General features: G+C 43.8%; 1 protein-coding gene across 1 annotated transcript in view; it reads right to left on the bottom strand.

Moving 5' to 3' along the window:
* CTNNBL1 (catenin beta like 1) overlaps positions 1-20,429 on the bottom strand; it is a 139,699-nt gene that overhangs the window by 100,803 nt on the left and 18,467 nt on the right. Inside the window, exons 2-3 of the mRNA XM_061630757.1 lie at positions 7,697-7,882; positions 6,546-6,652 (exon numbers count right to left, since the gene is read on the bottom strand). Coding sequence (XP_061486741.1) covers positions 6,546-6,652; positions 7,697-7,882 — 293 coding nt within the window. The remainder of the gene's footprint in view (positions 1-6,545; positions 6,653-7,696; positions 7,883-20,429) is intronic.

Genomic DNA, 20,429 nt, shown 5'->3' with positions numbered 1-20,429 from the left:
CCTTCGAGTTCAGATAATCCCCATAATTTAATTTATAACTCTGTCATTCAGAAGAGAAGGCATGCGGGAATGATCCACGCATTTTGTGAAATTGAAAGCTACAGGACTGTGGCGAAGACTTGACTAGCCAAAACTGCACACATCAGCATAACTGCCCATTTCGGGGCACCGAGTGCCACGGCCCTTAATAGAGAAAGCTGCTACTGCTGACTGATCAGGAAGTAACATGCTCTGCACGTTCTATTAACTTCAGTTGGGAACTACAGGAGGCAGGGAGCAGGATTTCTCAAAGGCCATTTCAATACTGCGAAAAGCAAAGTGGAGCTTGGAAGAAGAATTTGCTGGCTTTTCATTTTCCTGGGCCCCAGAAAAATGTCATGTTGTTCTTTCATAGAGGACACATTTAAAGCTTTTTTAAAAAGCCCACCAAAAATATAACACACATTCACACATTCACCTTGTCCTGAGCATTTTAGTGGCTTAAAATGTAAATGAATTATACAAATTCCAAATGCAACTTTTACACAGCGAGGCTAGGAACGGACAGCCTGCACTGCTCAGTCTAGATCTTTTGTTTCTGCCATCAGGCCCAACCTGCTGGGCTGTTCTGACAATGATCAGAAGGAGAGACGTTTGTGCACAAACAAGAGGAGCCCCCCCCCAGCATGTCTCTGCCTATGTCTGTTTTCCTGTTCACCTTACATAGCAAGGATGGGAGGGACGCCAGGCAGACTGGGCTGCCCTTTAGCACCTCTCTGTCCCTCCGGGAAAAAGCCTGAGTAGGAGACTAAGACTGGTGGGCTTTGGCATCTCCCCCTCCCTTTCTGAAGGTACCAAAGTGAAACTCACAGAACCACAGAGCTGGAGGGGAGCCTTGAAGGTCATATAGTCCAATCCTCCCCCCTTTGCTCAGGGCAGGAAATCTGGAGCTAGTGCATCCCTAGCAGGGGACCTCCAGAGAATCACAGAGCTGGGCGGGGCCTTGTAGGTCATCAACCCCCTTCCTCAATGCACAATCTGCCCAGCCTCTGCAATAAGACCTTGCAGTGGAGCCTCCCCCCCTTCTCAAAGGAACAAGAGCAGTCTTGGCAGTGAGAGCTGCCATTTAGACATTCTTCCTGATGTTCAAGTTCCAGCAATTGTCACTGAAGCCCCTCCGATCAGGCTTGGCCCTCTCCCTTTTGTGCAGCTGCCCTTCATGGCCTCTCCCCCGCCATCTCTTCCTCTGGATAAACCTACCCGGGTCCTTCAGCCTTTTATCCTGGGAGTGGTTTTCCATACCACTGACCATCTCGGTTTACCTCCTCTGAACATGTTCCAACTTGTCTACATCCATCATAGTGTTGTGCCCAGAACTGGGCACAGTACTGCAGGAGATGTCTCAGGTTTCTTGGCAACCCAGGGATCACTGGATGAAGGAATTTTTTTTTACCGTAACTGTTTTAGAATGCTTTTTTTAAAAAAATGGTTTTGTTGATGTGTTTGCTGCCCTGAGCTCCTCTGGGAGGAAGAGTGGAGTATAACCTGGATAAATGAGTAAATGCAGAATGTAGTGGAACAATTGTTTCCCATCATCTGAAACTATGGTTCGACTAACGCAGCCTAAAATCATGTTAACCTTTTTTGCAGCTATATCACACTGCTGGCTGAAGTTCAGCTTGTGACCAACTACAATCCCAAGATCCTTTTCACACACACTATTGTCAAACCAGGTAACTCCAGTTCTATACCTGTGCAGCACCTGATTTCTGCAGCAGACCAGTTTGCCCTGCACCCTTTCTCCATTTATAATGGAGAACCCGGGAAATCACCTCTCATCCTGCCCCTCATTATGATCCAGATTTGCCTGTAAGACGAAGCAACAGCACAGAACAGCAAGGGTGGTGTACAGAGACTTTTTTAAATGGCTGCCCACCCAACTCCAGGACTGCTTTCCACCACAGACAACTCAGCAAAGACTAAGGCTCCCATTGTTGTGAGACCATTTAACTGCCCTGCTTAGTGTCCAGAGTTAAACAGAGCTCATTTTTCCATATAGTATTTTATTGATCGTTGAGGGGACTCCGGGTGGCTATTTTATCCTCGCACAGACCAGGCCTTTCAGCATTTAAATGATTCCAAGTGTGGTCCCCCGCCATTAAGTTTTATTGTCTTGCTAATTTTAGATCGATCGTATTGGAATTTTAGTTTTATATGTATTATTGGTGTTTATCCTTCTAAAAAGGATTGTGTGTTGGTTATGCGATGGCCTTCGGCTTTGCAATAAAGTATACTACTATATAGTATTTTAAATATTCAACTAGTGTTTTTTTTAAAAAACCTTACCAGTGTGCATTTCTACTGTTACTACTTATCCCAAATAAAAAGGCCAGTCTAAAAGAAATGCTTACAGACACACTTCAGGGATAGGCTAAATTTGAACCAGATACAATATTGGGCTTTGTTCAGATTAGGGCACTGCCCAGGGAGCCAGGGTTTTTTGTGGGGTTTTTACACTTCATTTAATTAACCTGCAGGGAACGATATCAGCTCAGCCAAAGGCTTTCTGCTAAGGAGCTTTTCTTCACACCTGAAGAAATCCATGCCCTCCAGAAAGACTCGGGTGCCCTGGGGGATCCAGTATGGATCAACTGCTTGCAATTCACCAGCTGGGAGGGAGAGCGAAGCCAGAGAGTAACAGCTCAGCATTGCACCCTGCCACTGACCAACCATTTGCAGAGGGCACCGGAGAGGCATAAACATATCATGATGGGTCACAAGAGTCTGAATTTCCACTGGGCTCTGAAGCTGAGGAAGTGCAAGTACCAGCAGTGGCCAGCTAAGCTGCAGGCTGCCAGAAAAAGCCAGCAAAGCTGATGAACAGTGACGGCAGCTGCAGGACCGGAGAGCTATCAATGCAAGAGCCCAGAAGGAGAGAAAACAGCTCTTGATATTCAAAAAACTGACACTCAAAAAGATCTCCAGCAGAGCAGCAAAACCTACCCCTGTCCAGCACGGCACATCAAGTTCCCTGGATGCAGCGTGCAAGGGCTTTTATGAGCTAACTGTCAGCTACAGCTAGAAGCGCCGTTCAGCCAACCTGGAATTCTGAGTACATCACAAGAAATGACAAAAAAAACTGGTGTGGGTGAGCAAGCACGCTTGCACCTGTCAGGCAGGCAGCAAAAGGTAACCTCAACAGAGGTTATGAGTAGCAGGCTTTGGGGAGACTCAAGTGATGATGATGCGGGTTGGAAAAACATGTAAGGAGAGGAAATGCTGGTACAGCTCAGAGGATAAGAGACATCACTGAGTCCCAAGTTCAAACCTCGTCTCTGCTATGTCACTAGGCGGTCTTGGGGGGAAAACTCTTGCAGTCCCACACTCCCATCTGTACCTTGGGCATAATAATACGGGCATACCAAGTACAGACTGAAAGACCTGGGCATGTTTAGCCTTGGGAAGAGAAGACTGAGGGGGGATATGACAACACTCTTCAAGTACTTGAAAGGTTGCCACACAGAGGAGGGCCGAGATCTCATCTTGATCATCCCGGAGTGCAGGACACGGAATAATGGGCTCAAGTTGCAGGAAGCCAGATTTCGACTGGACATCAGGAAAAACTTCCTAACTGTTAGACCATACGACAATGGAAGCAATGACCTAGAGAGGCAGTGGGCTCTCCGACACTGGAGGCCTTCAAGAGGCAGCTGGACAGCCATCTGTCGGGAATGCTTTGATTTGGATTCCTGCATGGAGCAGGGGGTTGGACTGGATGGCCTTACAGGCCCCTTTCAACCCTACTACTGTTCTATGATTCTATACCTTTAAGGACTACAAGAAGATAATGAGTATGTAGAGGTCTTTGAACACTCACAAACACCATTAGGGAAAGTAAAAGAATAATTGATCGGGAGGGAAGACTAAGTTATAAGGAAGCAACGCAAAGACAAGCACAAAGATGTTTCAGCAGGAAGCCCCTGAGGACTGAAAGTGAAATGGCACCAAACGTGAGAGAAGGGAAATGGCAGGAGTAGAAGAGATAGAATAAGACAGATGCAGAACATCCCAAGTTAACTGGACAGAGCTGGGGGGGGGGGAGAGAGAGAGAATATGAATGAATGAATGACTGAAAGGCAGCTTGACAGCCACATGTTGGGTATGCTTTGACTTGGATTCCTGCATTGAGCAGGGGGTTGGACTTGATGGCCTTACAGGCCCCTTCCAACTCTACTATTCTATGAGTCTATGTTTCTAGGCAATAGGGTTTGACAGGAGAAAATGGGCTCAGTATGTCCCAGGATTATGCTTTGGATGACTTTTTGAAAAGTATTGGCATTGTTGGTTTATCTTCCTGTAAATGTAAAGTGGGGGGGGGGGGAAATACCATTAAGCAGATTTTGCAAACATGTAAAGGCAGCTGCAGGCATCTAACCTCCATTTGGCAGGGTTAATTAATCATACAAGTTGGGTCAGAAAATGAGAACTGCATTAGAGTAGCCCACCAAGCACAGCACAACCACAATTGTGAAGCGTTGAACCACCTGACGCTTTAGCCATTAGTCAGCAAGATCATTTTCAGAACTTTTGAGTTCTGTTGAGATCCACTTGCCCTTTAGAAGTCCAAGCAGTCACTACTGGCACAACAGAGAAACAGGCATACTGAATCCCCTTGCTCTCAGAGTTGCCGCAATACTGCACTAGAGAACCACTGCTGCCCCCGAAGCAAGTAGAAGTGGAAATTGGATTCAGATGTCTGAGATATTTCGGGTTTGTCAGAGATGAAGTAGGGATCCCATGAAGCACTTTGTGGCACCTCAGTGACCCAGACATCAAAAAATGCTGCAGGCAAGCATCTGCTGAAAGTGAAAGGAATGTCTCTAAACTCGAAAGGGTGGAGTGATGGACAGGAGAGCAAACACAACAATGGGAAGAGGATGCAAAGGAGACTGACAGGGATAGCTAGTAAAGGGGAATGATTTTACCAGCATTCTCTAATTCCAGTGGTTTGGGGGAGGGAGCAGCTTTGCTAGAGTGAAACTTTTATGTCTCTAATCTTACAAAAGGTGTCAGGAGGGGGAGGGAGAGCTCCTTTGTAACTGACAGGTATATCAGAGGGAATTATTTTATCCAGAAAGTGAATCCCTTTCAGTTCTTCCCACTTCAAAATCAACTTTAAGGTGCCTAGTACAAAAGCCCGTGAACCTATCTGTCTGCAATTTGGAAGGTTTCTTACCCAGGGGCATCTCTCACCACTTTCAGACTAATTGTCGCAAAAGGCTAGGAGAGATTAAGCTAATCCTTTTTAAACCACCCCAAAAGTGTAATGGCTACCCTATGTTTCTGAAATTTGGTTGGACTTATGCCCTCACAACAGGCACCTTGACTGCAAATTTCATCCAGTTCTGGCCAAAAAGAAAAGCTGCAGCCAAAAAGGTCCTTTTAAGAGGAAAAAATACATTTTAGAGGTGCACAGCACAAAAGCCCCCCACATTTATTTGTCTGTACTTTAGCAGGCTTTATCCACTCTGGAGGGGCTACTGTGCCCACAAATTTCATCCACTTATATAAAAAAGTTACAGCGTTATAGCCATTTCTTAATTTCCCAATAGAGAACAGGGAGAGGGGAGAGAGAAACAAGGCAGATTCAACCCCCCAAGCCAAGTAGGGCTGTTTCAGGTCCGATCTAAATCCAATTGTTGATGCACACCGCTAGTAGCATGCATAGACACTGGTGAGAGGAACTAAAACTGTTGCTGCATCCCTGTTGAGATTTGTGCCAGATCACAGCACTTGCACAAAGGAGCCAATGATGTGCTCTTCCGCTGGAGTCCTTTCATGAACAGCGGTTAACTGACCGCTCAGAGGATCAGGCTGGGGGAGCTGCCCCTCAGAACTACTAATATTTCAAAATAAAGCCACAACTTTTTGTGCTAACCGTTAGCCAGCTTCTATATTCAACCGTGCCACTTCCTGCCTTTTAAGGTTCCCTTTAATGCTTTATTGTTATCAGCTAGATAAGCTTCAATGAAGCCTCTCCTGCTACTTTCAAACACTGTTTCTGACTTACACCTGGCACGATAAGAATGCAAAACAGGACACATCCCTCTAGAAAGGTCTGCCTTTGGGACATCAAGCAACAGCAGGGCAGAGCCTTGTTGTACACAGATTTGCCCTGAATAACAGCTTGCCAGATTATGCGTGAAAACAGAAGCTTGGCCTATCCTGACTTTAGAATCACATCACCCGTAATGGACTGGCTTGCTCTAAATGCTTGAATTCAGAAGCCACTGAAGCTGCTGGAAATTGCTGAGAGCACTGTTTCTGAATTTAGGAGTTGCAGAACGTAATCAATACCTGCAAGAGCCTGGCTCTCATTCTCTGAAGCAGATTGCTCTGAATTAAAAACCAACCAAGTTTTATCCACCAGCTGAAGTCAGTCTCTCTCCCTCCCTCTCTCCCGCCTCCCCCCCCCGACTGCCCTTGTTAACAGGGAGCCCAAAAGGCTGAAGTTAGCAACCAGAGTTTACTGGACACACAAAAAGCCACATCTTTACAAGACTTACTTCTCTGGGTTATCGGGGAACTTGATCCGAAGTTCCTGGTTCTTATAAGACCTCTTCTCAAAAGTGAGGATCATCTTCTTTACTGAGCTTTCATCCAGAGGTTCCTCCTGGTCAAATACACACACAGAGCTTAACTCATTTTTCAAGACAACGTTGAAATTTCCTCCCACCCCTCACAACCTTATGGTTATGTACTCTGCACTGGTTAGGCCTCATCTGCATCCACTACTGCATCCAGTTCTGGTCTGCGCACTTCAAGAAGGATGCAGACAAACTGGAACGGGTTCAAAGGAGGGCAACAAAGATGATCAGGGGACTGGAAACAAAGCCCTGTGAGGAGAGACTGAAAGAACTGGGCATGTTTAGCTTGGAGAAGGGAAGACTGAGGGGAGATACGAGAGCACTCTTCAAGTACATGAAAGGTTGTCACATAGAGAAGGGCCGGGATCTCTTCTCTAACTGTCAGAGCGGGACGATAATGGAACCAATCACCTAGGAAGGTGGTGGGCTCTCCAGTGCTGGGGGCATTCAAGAGGCAGCTGGACAGCGACCTGCTTTAAGTTGGATTCCTGCATTACGCAGGGGGTTGGACTCAACTGCTTTATAGGCCCCTTCCAACTCCACTGTTCTACAATTCTACTGGGTCTCATTTGTACAGTTTTCCCCCTTTGCAACCCTGACGCCGAAACAGACTTCCAAAATGCCATTCTGCTCCCCAAACCTCACTCTGTTCCCCCACTTCAAAAGAAAGAGCAGCCCTTCATTCAGGTCGCCCTGGCTTGTTAACTGCTATACAAATATTGGGAATATCTTCTTCCGGGTGCTGTGGAGGGGCACAGGAGAGGGGAAAGTACCCAATTAAGCACTTATGGATCCAGAAGGAAGGGATGCAACACACACACAAAATGCTGTTCAGTCACGGAGGAAATCTGGAGTTCATGAAAAAATAGGTATTTATTAGCCTGAAAAGCAAGGAGCACAAATCATTCCCCCCCCCAAAGACAGCCATCATGAAAAACAGGCTGCTATGGGCATAAACCATCACACACTGAATTCAGATATTTGAGACCCAGCCTTCACTTTCCGAGGGAGGGAGGGAGGGAGGGAGGGAGAGAGAAGACATCATCTCAGCCTCATCTTAAGAAAAGTACCTCCTCCTCTTCCTCATCGCCTTTTTCAATGATATGAAGCAGTTTCTTTTTTTCATCCTCCGTCTCATCTGCCGCAGGTGCCTCCTCTTCCCGGTGACGGCCACGTTCCCGCATGCTGGCTGGCTTGTGGCGCACTTTGAGATCATCTTCCTCATCTTCCCGAGGCCTTTTTGTCCCTCTGTTTGGCTGGGGACAGAAAAATCAAACGATCCTAGAGATCAACATGCCTTGCAGGCCAAAGAGATGGTTCTTTATTTTAAGGGCTGCTCTCGACATGTCTGCAAGCTTTGTGAAATCCAAGCATAACCTGGATGGCAATAAGCATCAGAGTTCCCCCTCTTGTAAGGAAACACACACATTTGCTTACATTTATATTTAATATTTAACAGCAATATTTACATATTATGGCAACAGTTTTTTCTGCATGTTGTACATAGTACAGTGAACCAATTAATATATTTTGTAAATGCATACGTACATTGTATGTTAATATTTTTAAAAAAACAAAAAACATAACAATACAAGTCCTAGGGAAGGTGTGGAGCAGAGAGACAAAGCTGTCACCCACTTGGGTGGAACCTTCCATCAGAAGCCTCACACAAAGGATGTGGGGCAAGTTGACTTGCCCTGGCAATCTAGCTCAAGAAACCAGCAATGAAGCTTGACCCTGTGCCACTTGGGGTCTGGGGAAACACTGGCATGGCATCACCAATAGCTGTGGCTGTGCTATGCTCTGGTGAAGACAAGGGAGCTTATCGCCCCCTCAGAGATCCTACATAGAGGTGAACCTTCATCCTCTCCACTCAATGAGCTGCCTTGCACTAGTCCCTGATAGGGACTGGCATGGACCAGAGCAGACCAAGGCACATGTGTTGTAGCACTAGAAGAAGAGATAAGAACATTCAGTCCAGCAATCACAGCTGTTTGGCAGTGCTGTAGGGAGGCACCGTTTGCAACACAGCATTGTCTTCATGATTAGCAACACTCTTGGCCTCCAAGAAAACAGACGTGGTTCAGTTTGCAATGCCCAAGAATCCGCAAAAAGGAGAAGTGCCAAGAATAGAAGCATGCATTAGGGCAGACCTGGCATTTGCCTCATAATGAGAAGACAAGGGAAAAGAGACAGTTGCAAGAGCAAATCGGGAGGTAGGAGGGACTGCTTTACCTTCCTTCCTTCCCTGCAAATGCCACCTGGCCATTCTTAGCCTGTTTTCTCTCTGGCAGGAGAGTAAAAGGTCTTGGGGGAGGGAGCAGGGATTTACCAGCAACAACAGGAAGATGTAGTGAAGGTTAAGACACACACACACACACACCCCTGTCAGGTTTCCTCTACAAATGCCCCCCTTTCCCTGCATGAATTTTACTTGGGGAAACAAAAGTTTGGAAAAACACATTTGCTGACAGCAACATGTGGTTCCATCCTCATTAAGTAGGAAGGATGCCCCACTAGGTTCAGCTTCCTGAAGAAGCAACGCCTATCGTACCCAGCCTGACACTGCAAGTTAAAAGTTTTCTGAAATGGTTACAAGTGTTTCCTTTTGACTCTGCCTATCAAGGCAGCGTACAATCTAGGCTCCTGATTCTTATTCTTCTCCCTCCATTTTTTTTTTAATTAAAAAGCAATGAGACTGCAGCAGTAATGAGGGGCTAGGGGAGCACACAGTTTGGTTGGACACAAAGTAATGTACCATAGAAGAGCTACATCACCAGAACGACTGCTAAATTAAAACTCCACTACAAAGCCAATTCCATTTCCTCCGAGCCTGCAATCGATGTCATTATCAGCCGTTATGATCTGCTTCGACCTCAATTGGGGAAGGGAGGGGGGAATCTTCCCTAATATGCAATAACAGAGTCATTATGATAAATTATCAAAGCACCTTGAGGGCAATTATTAATGCTGCCAACCCACTGGCACCCAAATGCCACTGGATTCCTAGACAAAAAAAAACCTAAAGTTCGGATCAAAAAAGGAGAGGAGGGCATTCCAAGAACTCTACAGCAGCCTTCCCCAACCTGGTGCCCTCCAGATGTTTTGGATTACAACAGCCATCAGTCCCAGTGACATACGCCCATCCTGGTTGGGGCTGATGGGAATTGTAGTCCAAAACATCTGCAGGGCACCAAGTCAGAGATGGCTGGTCTATAGCAGGGATCGCCAACCTTTCTGGACCAGGGGCACATTTCAAATTTTGAGGGAGTGGTCACGGCATGTGGCATAACACAAAAAAGCTGCCAAGGGGAGGGGGCATGGCAAAACGCACAATTAGAGGCAATGAAGTCATTATTGTTAACCCTGCCCCTCCCCCAAAAGCCTCATGTTAATCATGGGAAGTCACTGTGTCCTGTCAGTCCTGACTGTGGAGATCTGCTGTCAAAGGCACAGGAACTCTGTTTCGCCCCAATGCCAATCCTAACAAAAAGCCTAGGCTGTAATCCTGTACCTGTTTACCTGGGAGTAAGCCCCAATGAACACCGAGACCTTCTTCTGAAGCAGACACGTATATCATATTGTATTCTAAGTTAACTGGAAATGGAACCGATTACCTAGAGAGGTGGTGGGCTCTCTGACACTGGAGGCCTTCAAGAGGCAGCTGGACAGCCCTCTGTCAGGAATGCTTTGATTTGGATTCCTGCATTGAGCAGGGGGTTGGACTGGATGGCCTTATAGACCCCTCCCAACTCTACCTTTCTATGATTCTATAACTGCACAATGAATTCTTAACAAGTGCCTGGACATCAGCTCTGGCACAGCAGATGTACCTAACCCTCTTTCCAAAGTTTTTACATTTTGCATTTGCCATTTGGAGAAGGAATTCTTTAGCATCCACTTATTGTACAGCAGTATTTACAGAAAACAACATCTAGGGTGTATCTGATCTCAGATGAAACCACAACAGGAAAAATGCATCCCGGCTGTTAGGAAAAAAAAAAGGGCAACTATAGAAGAGACTACTAGAAAACAAGACAGAACCAGATAACGTGAGCTAAAGGGGTTTCTATTGCCTGGTGTCCAAACAACTCATTCATCAGTCACAGCTCTGACAACACGCATTTGCTAAAAACACTGACAGGCAGGAGGAGCCAGTCTAGCTCATTTCACAGAAATTGCTTACAAGAGTATGTGTGCATTTAGCTTCATAACTTTCTTTCTAGGATGGCTAGAAACTTACTTTTTTTAATGAAAGCTCAGAATCTGGGGTCTCTGCCTAGGCTTGCCAAGGTGCCCATGGGCACCTGGTTGGCAAGCCCAGCCTACATGGATCAAAGACGTACCAACAAGAAGTCAATTAAAATGTCCATAAATACTGCAACAAGGAAATTGTTAATCAGGTCACCAAAACTGACAAAAAGAAACCCTCCATATTCAAGGGCAATATACCTCTGAATGCCAGATGCTAGCAGACACAACAGACAATGGTGACTATTTTCATGTCCTGCCCGCTGGCCTCTGTAATATCTGTGGCACAGCTATTCCTTGATCCAAACCAGGATTCCAGAATGCTCTGGGCCAGGCATAGGCTGGTCCACCATATGACTTGAAGTGTATTCTGGAAATATACCTCTCTAGGATGCACACCTTAACATGGTGAGAGGGTTTGAGAGTGATGAAGAAGCTGAGAGCAATGACATCAGGAGTCTAGACTCCTAGCAGGGGCACCCAAGGCGGAATGGTCAAAGCTGAGACACCAAACTCAAATGCATCCAAACTCAGAGGAAGGCAATGGTAAACCACCTCTGAATACCTCTGACCACGAAAACCCTATGAACAGAGTATCCAAAATGCAACACGAGATAGTGCTGGAAGATGAGACCCCCAGGTCAGAAGGCACTCACCGAGCTACTGGGGAAGAACAAAGGACAAGTACGAGTAGCGCTGTGACTAATGACGCAGCTGGGTCAAAGCCCAAAGGAAGCCCAGAGGCTGATGCGCACAGATGCGAAAGGAGAGTCCGGAGTCGTACGACGCACACTATAGGAACATGGAATGTGAGAAGTATGAACCAGGGAAAGCTGGAAATTGTCAAGCTAGAAATGGAACACATCAACATTACAATACTTGGTGTGAGTGAATTAAAATGGACAGGAATTAGACATTTTCAATCAGGCAACTACAAAATATTTTACGCAGGAAATGAGAAATGAAGAAATGGGGTTGCTTTAGTAGTGAGAATGTAGCAAGAGCAATTAGGAGCTACAATGCAAGGTCTGAGCGCGTGACTAGATCAGCCACAAAGGGCCTTCTCTCAGTCCCACCAACAAAAACAGCTAGGTTGGTGGGGACTAGAGAGAGGGCATTCTCAGTGGCGGCCCCCACTCTCTGGAACTCCCTCCCGTTCGATCTCCGCCATGCCCCTTCCCTGGATACATTTCGCCAAGCCTTAAAAACCTGGCTCTTTGGACAGGCCCGGGGTGGGCTAATTTTTCTATGATTGTTTTAAATTGTTTATTGATTGCCCTACATTGTTCTATACTCCTGCTACTTAAAATGGTTATGGTTGACTGCACTGGATTTTATTCTGTATTTATATTGTATTTTATCAGTTTCAATGTGTACATCGCCTAGAGTGGCTTCGACCAGATAGGCGACACAAAAATTAAATTTTACTTACTTACTTACTTACTTACTTACTGAGATTAAACGGGAAACCTATTAACATAACCATCATCCAAGTCTACGCTCCAACGGCAAATGCAGAAGAACTGGAGAGCTTTTACACAGAAGTACAGGAGGAAATTGATCACACACAAAAACAAGATGTGCTGATAATCATGAGGGACTGGAATGCAAAAGTAGGGAACAGAGAAGAACTAGGAATTGTGGGGAAATGGGGTTTAGGAGATAGAAATGAAGCAGGAGAAAGGCTTATTGAATTCTGTGAAGCCGATAATTTGTTTCTTGCAAACACATTTTTTGAGCAACCAAAAAGATGACTGTACATGTGGACATCACCAAATGGTCAATATGGGAATCAAATTGATTATATAATTGGTAGCAGAAGATGGAGAAGTTCCATACTTTCTGCAAAAGCAAGACCAGGAGCAGACTGCGGTACAGATCATGAACTGGTCATATCAAAAACCAGAATAAAGCTAAAGAAGAACAAGAAACCAATTATAATGCCAAAATACAATTTAAATAACATCCCAGAAGAATATAAAGATCAAATAAGGAACAGATTTGAGGCTTTAAACTTAGCAGAGAACCAGAAGAACTATGGAGTAAAGTCAGAGACATTATCAGGAAAGAATGGAAAAAGACAATACCTCTAGATCAAAAGAGAGAAAGACCTCAATGGATGACTGACAAAACTCTTAAAATTGTTAAAGAGAGAAGGAAAGCAAAAGGAGAAGGAGAAGGAGAAAGAAACACAGTTAGAACCCTAAATGCAACAATACATCGACTAGTACGTAGGGACAAAGAGAACTATTACAATAGTTACTGTATAGAAATAGAAGAGGACAACAAAAAGGGTAGAACAAGAGTCCTATTACAAACGATTAGAGAAATGAAAGGGAAATTTAAACCACGAGTAGGGATGTTGAATAATCAACAGGGGAACACATTGACTGACTGAGATGAAATAAAAGGAAGATGGAAGCAATACACTGAAGAACTCTATAAAAGAGATGACAGGATGAAAGATTCATTCATGGAGGAACCCTATGATGAAGAACCAGAAATTTTAGAACGTGAGGTGAAAGCTGCTCTTAAAATACTTGGAAGAAACAAATCACCAGGAACAGAAGGCATACCAATAGAGTTGCTACAAACTTCTGAGACTGAATCTGTCCAGATTTTGAAAAAATTTGTCAACAAACATGGAACACTAAACAATGGCCCACAGACTGGAAGCGTTCCATATACATCCCACTTCCAAAGAAAGGGGATCCCAGGGAATGCAGTAATTATTGAACTATTGCCTTAATATCCCATGCAAGTAAAGTAATGCTCAAGATTCTACAACAAAGGCTCTTGCCATATATGGAGCGAGAAATGCCAGACATCCAAGCTGGATTTAGAAAGGGAAGAGGCACCAGAGATCACATCGCAAACATACGTTGGATAGTGGAACGGACCAAGGAATTTCAGAAGGAAATCACCCTGTGCTTTATAGATTACAGCAAAGCCTTTGATTGTGTAGATCATGAAAAACTATTGAATGCTTTAAAAGAAATGGGAGTGCCACAGCATCTGATTGTCCTGATGCGCAACCTATACTCTGCAGAAGAGACTACTGTAAGGACAGAATATGGAGAAACCGATTGGTTCCCCATCAGGGTGTATTTTATCACGCTACTTGTTTAATCTGTATGCAGAACATATCATATGGAAAGTGGGATTGGACCAAGATGAAGGAGGTGTGAAAATTGGAGGGAGAAATAGCAATAATTTAAGATATGCAGATACCATACTACTAGCAGAAACCAGTAATGATTTGAAACGAATGCTGATGAAAGTTAAAGAGGAAAGCACAAAAGCAGGACTACAGCTCAACGTCAAAAAGACTAAAGATTGACAACAGAAGATTTATGTAACTTTAAAGTTGACAACGAGGACATAGAACATGTCAAGGACTATCAATACCTTGGCACAGTCATTAACCAAAATGGAGACAATAGTCAAGAAATCAGAAGAAGGCTAGGACTGGGGAGGGCAGCTATGAGAGAACTAGAAAAGGTCCTCAAATGCAAAGATGTATCACTGAACACTAAAGTCAGGACCATTCAGACCATGGTATTCCCGATCTCTATGTATGGATGTGAAAGTTGAATAGTGAAAAAAGTGGATAAAAGAAAAATCAACTCATTTGAAATGTGATGTTGGGGGAGAGCTTTGCAGATACCATGGCCTGCGAAAAAGACAAATAATTGGGTGTTAGAACAAATTAGACCAGAACTATCACTAGAAGCTAAAACGATGAAACTGAGGTTATCATACTTTCCACATATCATGAGAAGACATGATTCATTAGAAAAGATAATAATGCTGGGAAAAACAGAAGGGAGTAGAAAAAGAGGAAGGCCAAACAAGAGATGGATTGATTCCATAAAGGAAGCCACAGACCTGAACTTACAAGATCTGAACAGGGTGGCTCATGACAGATGCTCTTGGAGGTCACAGATTCATAGGGTCGCCATAAGTCGTAATCGACTTGAAGGCACATAACAACAACTGGAAGGAAGTACAGTAGTCTGTATGTAACTGTGAGCAAGGAAGGTACTCTGAAATGAACCTCTACATTTAACAACCGTAGCCTTAAGTCCAGGTTCTTATTTCTAAGAGTTCTCGGCCTGTAGACTCAACAACCTCCCAGAGGCACCTGGGTGGTCCCTGTTGGAAACCAGATGCTGGACTAGGCAGACTTTTAGGCTCTGTTCATGTCCTTAAAAAGAGATCCCCTGAGAAGAGTATTGTTATCCTGACCATCACAAGCTGAAGTTCTACTGGAAACCCACAGAACATATTTGCTTTCCCCCACCCCTCGTGAAGTTCATTAATTAGAAATGTATGGAAACCAGAGACTGTCTCAACCATTTCCCCGATAATTTGGTGAGGGCTCCAATGTGCAATGCTAACATATGCAACTAGCAACTATTTAAAGTGGACACAGTAAGTAACCTGAAACCTGGGTGACTCACAAAATTGGTGCTTGCTTACATTATTGTTTTCCTGTGGAGCTCCAGTCATGTAGAAGCATTGTCTGGTGGCTGCCACATATATCAGAATAGCAACATAAGACGAACTGGGCCCACCCTCAATACAGTGAAGAATTTAAGCTGAGAAACTCTGCTTTGCCCAGAAATAAAGCCAATGATCAGCGATTTGAATCCAGGTCTGTGAGCTCCAAGCTCAACCCAGGAACATAGACTTCACAAGAGATTCCTGGTAGCTCCTGGCACCCTGTACCTTAGGAAAGGAAAGAACCTACACAAGAATCTCTAAGTTCAAGGTATTGGCAATGGTGTACAAAGTCTTATACGGTTTGGGATCAGGATGCGTAAAAGACAGTCTCACCCCTTATATACCCAATCAGTCACTTCACTCTGCAGGGCTTCCTGCAGATAGCATCTCATCAGGAGGTCAGTTTTATATAATGTAGGAATTGCACCTTCAGCATGGTGGCATCTACCCTTTGGAATTCCCTCCCATTACATATTAGACAGATACCATCTCTATTGTCTTTTCAGCACCCATGGAAGACCATTCTTTTTCAACAAGCCTTTTTTTAAGTGGAAATGTTTATCCCAGTCTGTGTCTATATTGGATTGGAAATTGTTTTCACTTATGGCTTTTATTGTGGATGTTTTTATTATTAAATCACCTGGAGATGTTTCAAGGGAAGCAATGAAATATATAAGCTTCCCTCCTAGTTGAAATTAAGCTCCTGTACACAGTGTTTTAGTCCTGCCAAAAGTAGCAACTGAACTTGGAGCACTTCACACCTCAGGTTTCAGTTAGTCCCAATGCAGGATGCAAATCATTGGATTTGGCTTCCACCATCCTACCCTTTTTGTTGCACTTCTTAGTTTGCAAAGTGATTTTACATTTCTTATTTTATTTAAATCATTAGGTTGGAAGTGAACCGTTTCCCAAGACCAGCCACTAAGTTGAACAGCAACTTATCTGAGAAACAAACCATCTGACACATGAACCACTGAACCTCTACCATGCCTCGACTGAGGCACTCACACTAAGCATCTGGGCAAGCTAACAGAAACCACTGCACATCTTCTTGTTACTTTAACATAGATCAATATTTTATATAATCCTGGATGCCATTTTGCACCCAGGACTCTATCACCCCACCCAATAAGACTACTGTGCATGTAACCCCAGGAATTCCTCCTAATTATTGTGGGGAGGGGATCCACGGGAAAGGAATGCAACACACAGCATATGCATTCATACTGTAGCATTTCAATGGCTCATGATCAAAAAGGAAGCCAGCTCTTGATCGACTGTAACGTAACTACAACTTGCCATAGGTGACCAGGAGAGTGCATGTTGACAACGTTGGCTTCCCAGATCAACACATTTGAGAGAAGGCTGCCTCCCTAGAAACAGTTCCTTCCAGCAAAACAACACATAGTCCTTAGCTCTAGGAGCTGCCAGTCTTCATCAGCAACTCAGTGAAATTGGAAATGGTTTGTGGGTAGGGTGAGGGGAAAAAAAAGAATCTGGCAATGAATTAACTTAGACCATTTAATAAAAAAAAGAAAGGTGCCTGTTTTGCATGGTGCAGAAGCAAACCAACCTTGTTACTGTGGAGCTCAGAAATCATTTGTTAAAAGAAATTTGAAATGAATCTTTATAAGTGAAAGGGCTCCCTTTGTGCATGGATCTCCGCCAGTTGAATCTAGCTGGAAAGAGACATCAAGAAGAACTGCCTATTAGCTGTCAATTTAGAAAGACTTCAGGAAGCAAGCCTGAAATCTCCAGCGATATCTTTCCAACAACCTCTTAATCTTTTTTGTAACACCTGTGTTAAGCCAGCCTGCTTTCAATCTTGCTTTTCTCTAAGTGCATCTCAAAAGGAATAAGTAGTGTCAGGTAGTGCAAGAACTAAACACTTTTTTTTTTAAAGGAAATTAATCTGTCTTGCAGAGGAAAATTCACAGGTATTTCAAAGGGGAACATTTCATACCAACTAACAGGTGAACGCAGAGAGAAGAAATACATACACATGGTCCTTTTTTAAAAAATCTAATATTCTCACGGCCTTAAGCCTCAACGGAATGAGCCTGCCCCTTCCCCTTAATGGGGGGAGGCTGGCGGAAAGAATGTGAGCCAAAAGCCTCAGCGTGCTCCAGTGCCCGTGCTAACTGTTTCATAAGCACAATTCAAGGTAATACTTGATACTACTCAGAATTTTCCAGCAGGCTAATTCTGATGCTGCTTTTGAATAAGTTCTAACTGGTGCTGATTTTCCCCCCACCCCATCCCCTACCTATTGTATTTAAAACTATTAAATGATGTTATTTTTTATTGTTTTGGTAACAGGTAAAGGTATAGAATTACATTATCCAGACCAGACAGGGAAATTGTTGGTTGGGAATTCTATTGATCTGGATAAAGGAATGCAAACTGTTTGGGATGGGGCTCCATTTCTTCTGAACAAAGTAGAAACAGTTTGAGGATACTCCTGGATCCAGGTTGTTATCCTGGAATGCCCAGGTAGTATCAGTACCTAGGAACAGCTTTTACCAGTTTTTGCAAGTTTGACAACTGTGGCCCTATCTAAGAGGAGACAGATCTGGCCTCAGCTGCCCAGTACCAGTTACACCCAGACTAGATATTCCAATGCTCTTTGTGTGGAGCACTTTGGAAATGATGGCTGGTGCAAAATGCAGCCACCAAGACGTTGGTCAGAGCACATAAAATCCTATACCCATTATACTGATCACCAAGTTGTTTCCAGGCTAAATTTAAAGTTCTGGTGAAAATCTTCAAAACTAAGCAGCCTGGAGTGTGGTTATCTGATGGACTGTCTGCCCAGACTTAACAAGAGCAGCATCGGGGCCCTGCTCTCTGGCCATCATCAGGAGTTACAATCAGATCAGTGCGTGACAGGGGCTTCTTGGTAGTGGCCTGGCACTACAATTGGGGGGATTTCCTTCCTCTTTCAACAAGTCTTTTAAGTAGAGACCTTATCCCAGTCTGCATCTGTGTTGGAATTGCTTTTTAAGATTTTTTAAAGCTGTTTTTAAAAAAGGTGCTTTTAAAGATGTCTTGTTTTAACATGTTTTTAAGGATGTTTTGTTTTCATATATTTTAAAGTCTGTTTTTAAGATGTTTTAGAGTGTTTTTAGTGCTTTTGTTTGCCGCCTTGGGCTCCTACTGGGAGGAAGGGCGGGATACAAATTTAATAAATAAATAATAATAAATAAACTTTCTCCTGGTGGGTAACAAATTATTTATTTTCTTCCAGTTTTTAATGCTCCTGTGTGCATTTCAGTGTCTTGTTTCATTTTTGTTGAGTTTTATTGTTATTGTATTATGTTTTTATTGTAAGCCACTCTGAAAATACTATTTTGAAAAGCACGAAAGAGAAATAATTTAAATAAAAGGAAATGAGTGTATTTAGTATTTTAGAGCAAAGCACATTGCATGTTATTTTATTATAAACATTTAACAATCCTGTAATCAGGTATAACTACTGACTTATTATCCCATTATTGCAAATGTGGGCCAAGACAGAGTGACCTGATTAAGATCCCCCGAGGAGTTCATGGCACAGGCTACACTCAAACCCAGGGCACCAGGTTCCACCAGCTCTCTTGGACATGATGTGTGGAGAAAGTGGATGGATATAATTTTATCTTACTATCTCATATGACAATTCAAGATCACCAGATATGATGGGCAGCAGATAAGGGATAGACTACTACTACTACTGCTACTACTACTACTACATTTGTATACCACCCCATAGCCGAAGCTCTCTGGGCAGTTTACAACAATTAAAAACATTAAAAACAAATATACAAATTTAAAACACTTTTTTAAAAAAAAACAATTTAAAAACACATGCTAAAAGACTAGGACTTTATCACACAAGAAATAATAAGCTTTTGGGATTTTTGCTAAAAAATGGTCACTGGCTTAGCTAGCTCTAAAAAAAAGAATTAAAACTCTGGAATTCTCTGCCCCTTGAGATCAAGCAAGCTCTCTCTCATTGAGTTTCGGTGGCAGGTAAAAACTGATCTGACTCTGGCACATCTAAACATTTAATACAGTAATGAAGGTTCTGTACTTTCACCCACCACATTTGCCATGGCAAATGTCCCACTATCCTCTGGCCATCAAGACAAACCCCAACTTTCCTTACCTACCAGCCTTGGAGCTACAGAAGGAAGTTCAGCTAAAAATGGTGGTACCTGGGGGGCTCAGCATTATCTTCTCATTTGTTCCATTTTGGAAAGCGAAACAGAGGAGTAACAAAGGAACAAATACATTTTTAGTGCTTCTGTTTGCTGCCCTGGGCTCCCGCTGGGAGGAAGGGCAGGATGTATATCCAATAATATTTAAATAAATAAATAGGAAGAGGAGGCAATTTGTTGACTGGCCCACAAGCTACAGATAAGCACTAGCAGCCATCTCTGGTGCACCCAGAATTATTTGGAAGTTCCAGCTTGGCCAGCTGTGCCATACTGAAGCAATAACGGAAGACAGGCACAGTCGGAGTACAGCAGTGCCAGAATTCCCACAGGTAAGATGCTCCACATCAAAGTCTGCCAAGGCAGCTTTTCCGGTTGCCTCAGGAGATATGAGGAAGCCAACAAGCATCAGAGTGTGGAACGTGAAACAGATTAAATAACCACAGAAGAATTTCAAGAGTTCCCAGCCTGCCATTTTACAGGAAACTGAATGCAGAGATGGGAAATTTCAGTAGGCTCAGGGATTACTTCTTTGCTGAGACAGCGGTGGGGGGGGGAGGAAAACCATTCCAACACATCCGCTCCTATTTCTACACAGCTAATTTCTGTTGGCAGCAAAAATACAAACCTTCACATGGCCCTTTTACAGACTCCATTTGCAGTACAGGAGGAAGAACCTTTTCTCAAAGTCTCACAGAACCATAGAATCACAGTGCTGGAAGGGGCCTATAAGGCCATTGAGTCCAACCCCCTGCTCAACGCAGGAATCCAACCTGAAGCAACCTAACAGGTGGCTGTCCAGCTGCCTCTTGAAGGCCTCCAGTATTGGAGAGCCCACCACCACCTAGAT

Source organism: Rhineura floridana, chromosome 6, assembly GCF_030035675.1.
Source record: "Rhineura floridana isolate rRhiFlo1 chromosome 6, rRhiFlo1.hap2, whole genome shotgun sequence".
Classification (NCBI taxonomy): domain Eukaryota; kingdom Metazoa; phylum Chordata; class Lepidosauria; order Squamata; family Rhineuridae; genus Rhineura; species Rhineura floridana.
This window is presented reverse-complemented; position numbering and strand designations above follow the sequence as displayed.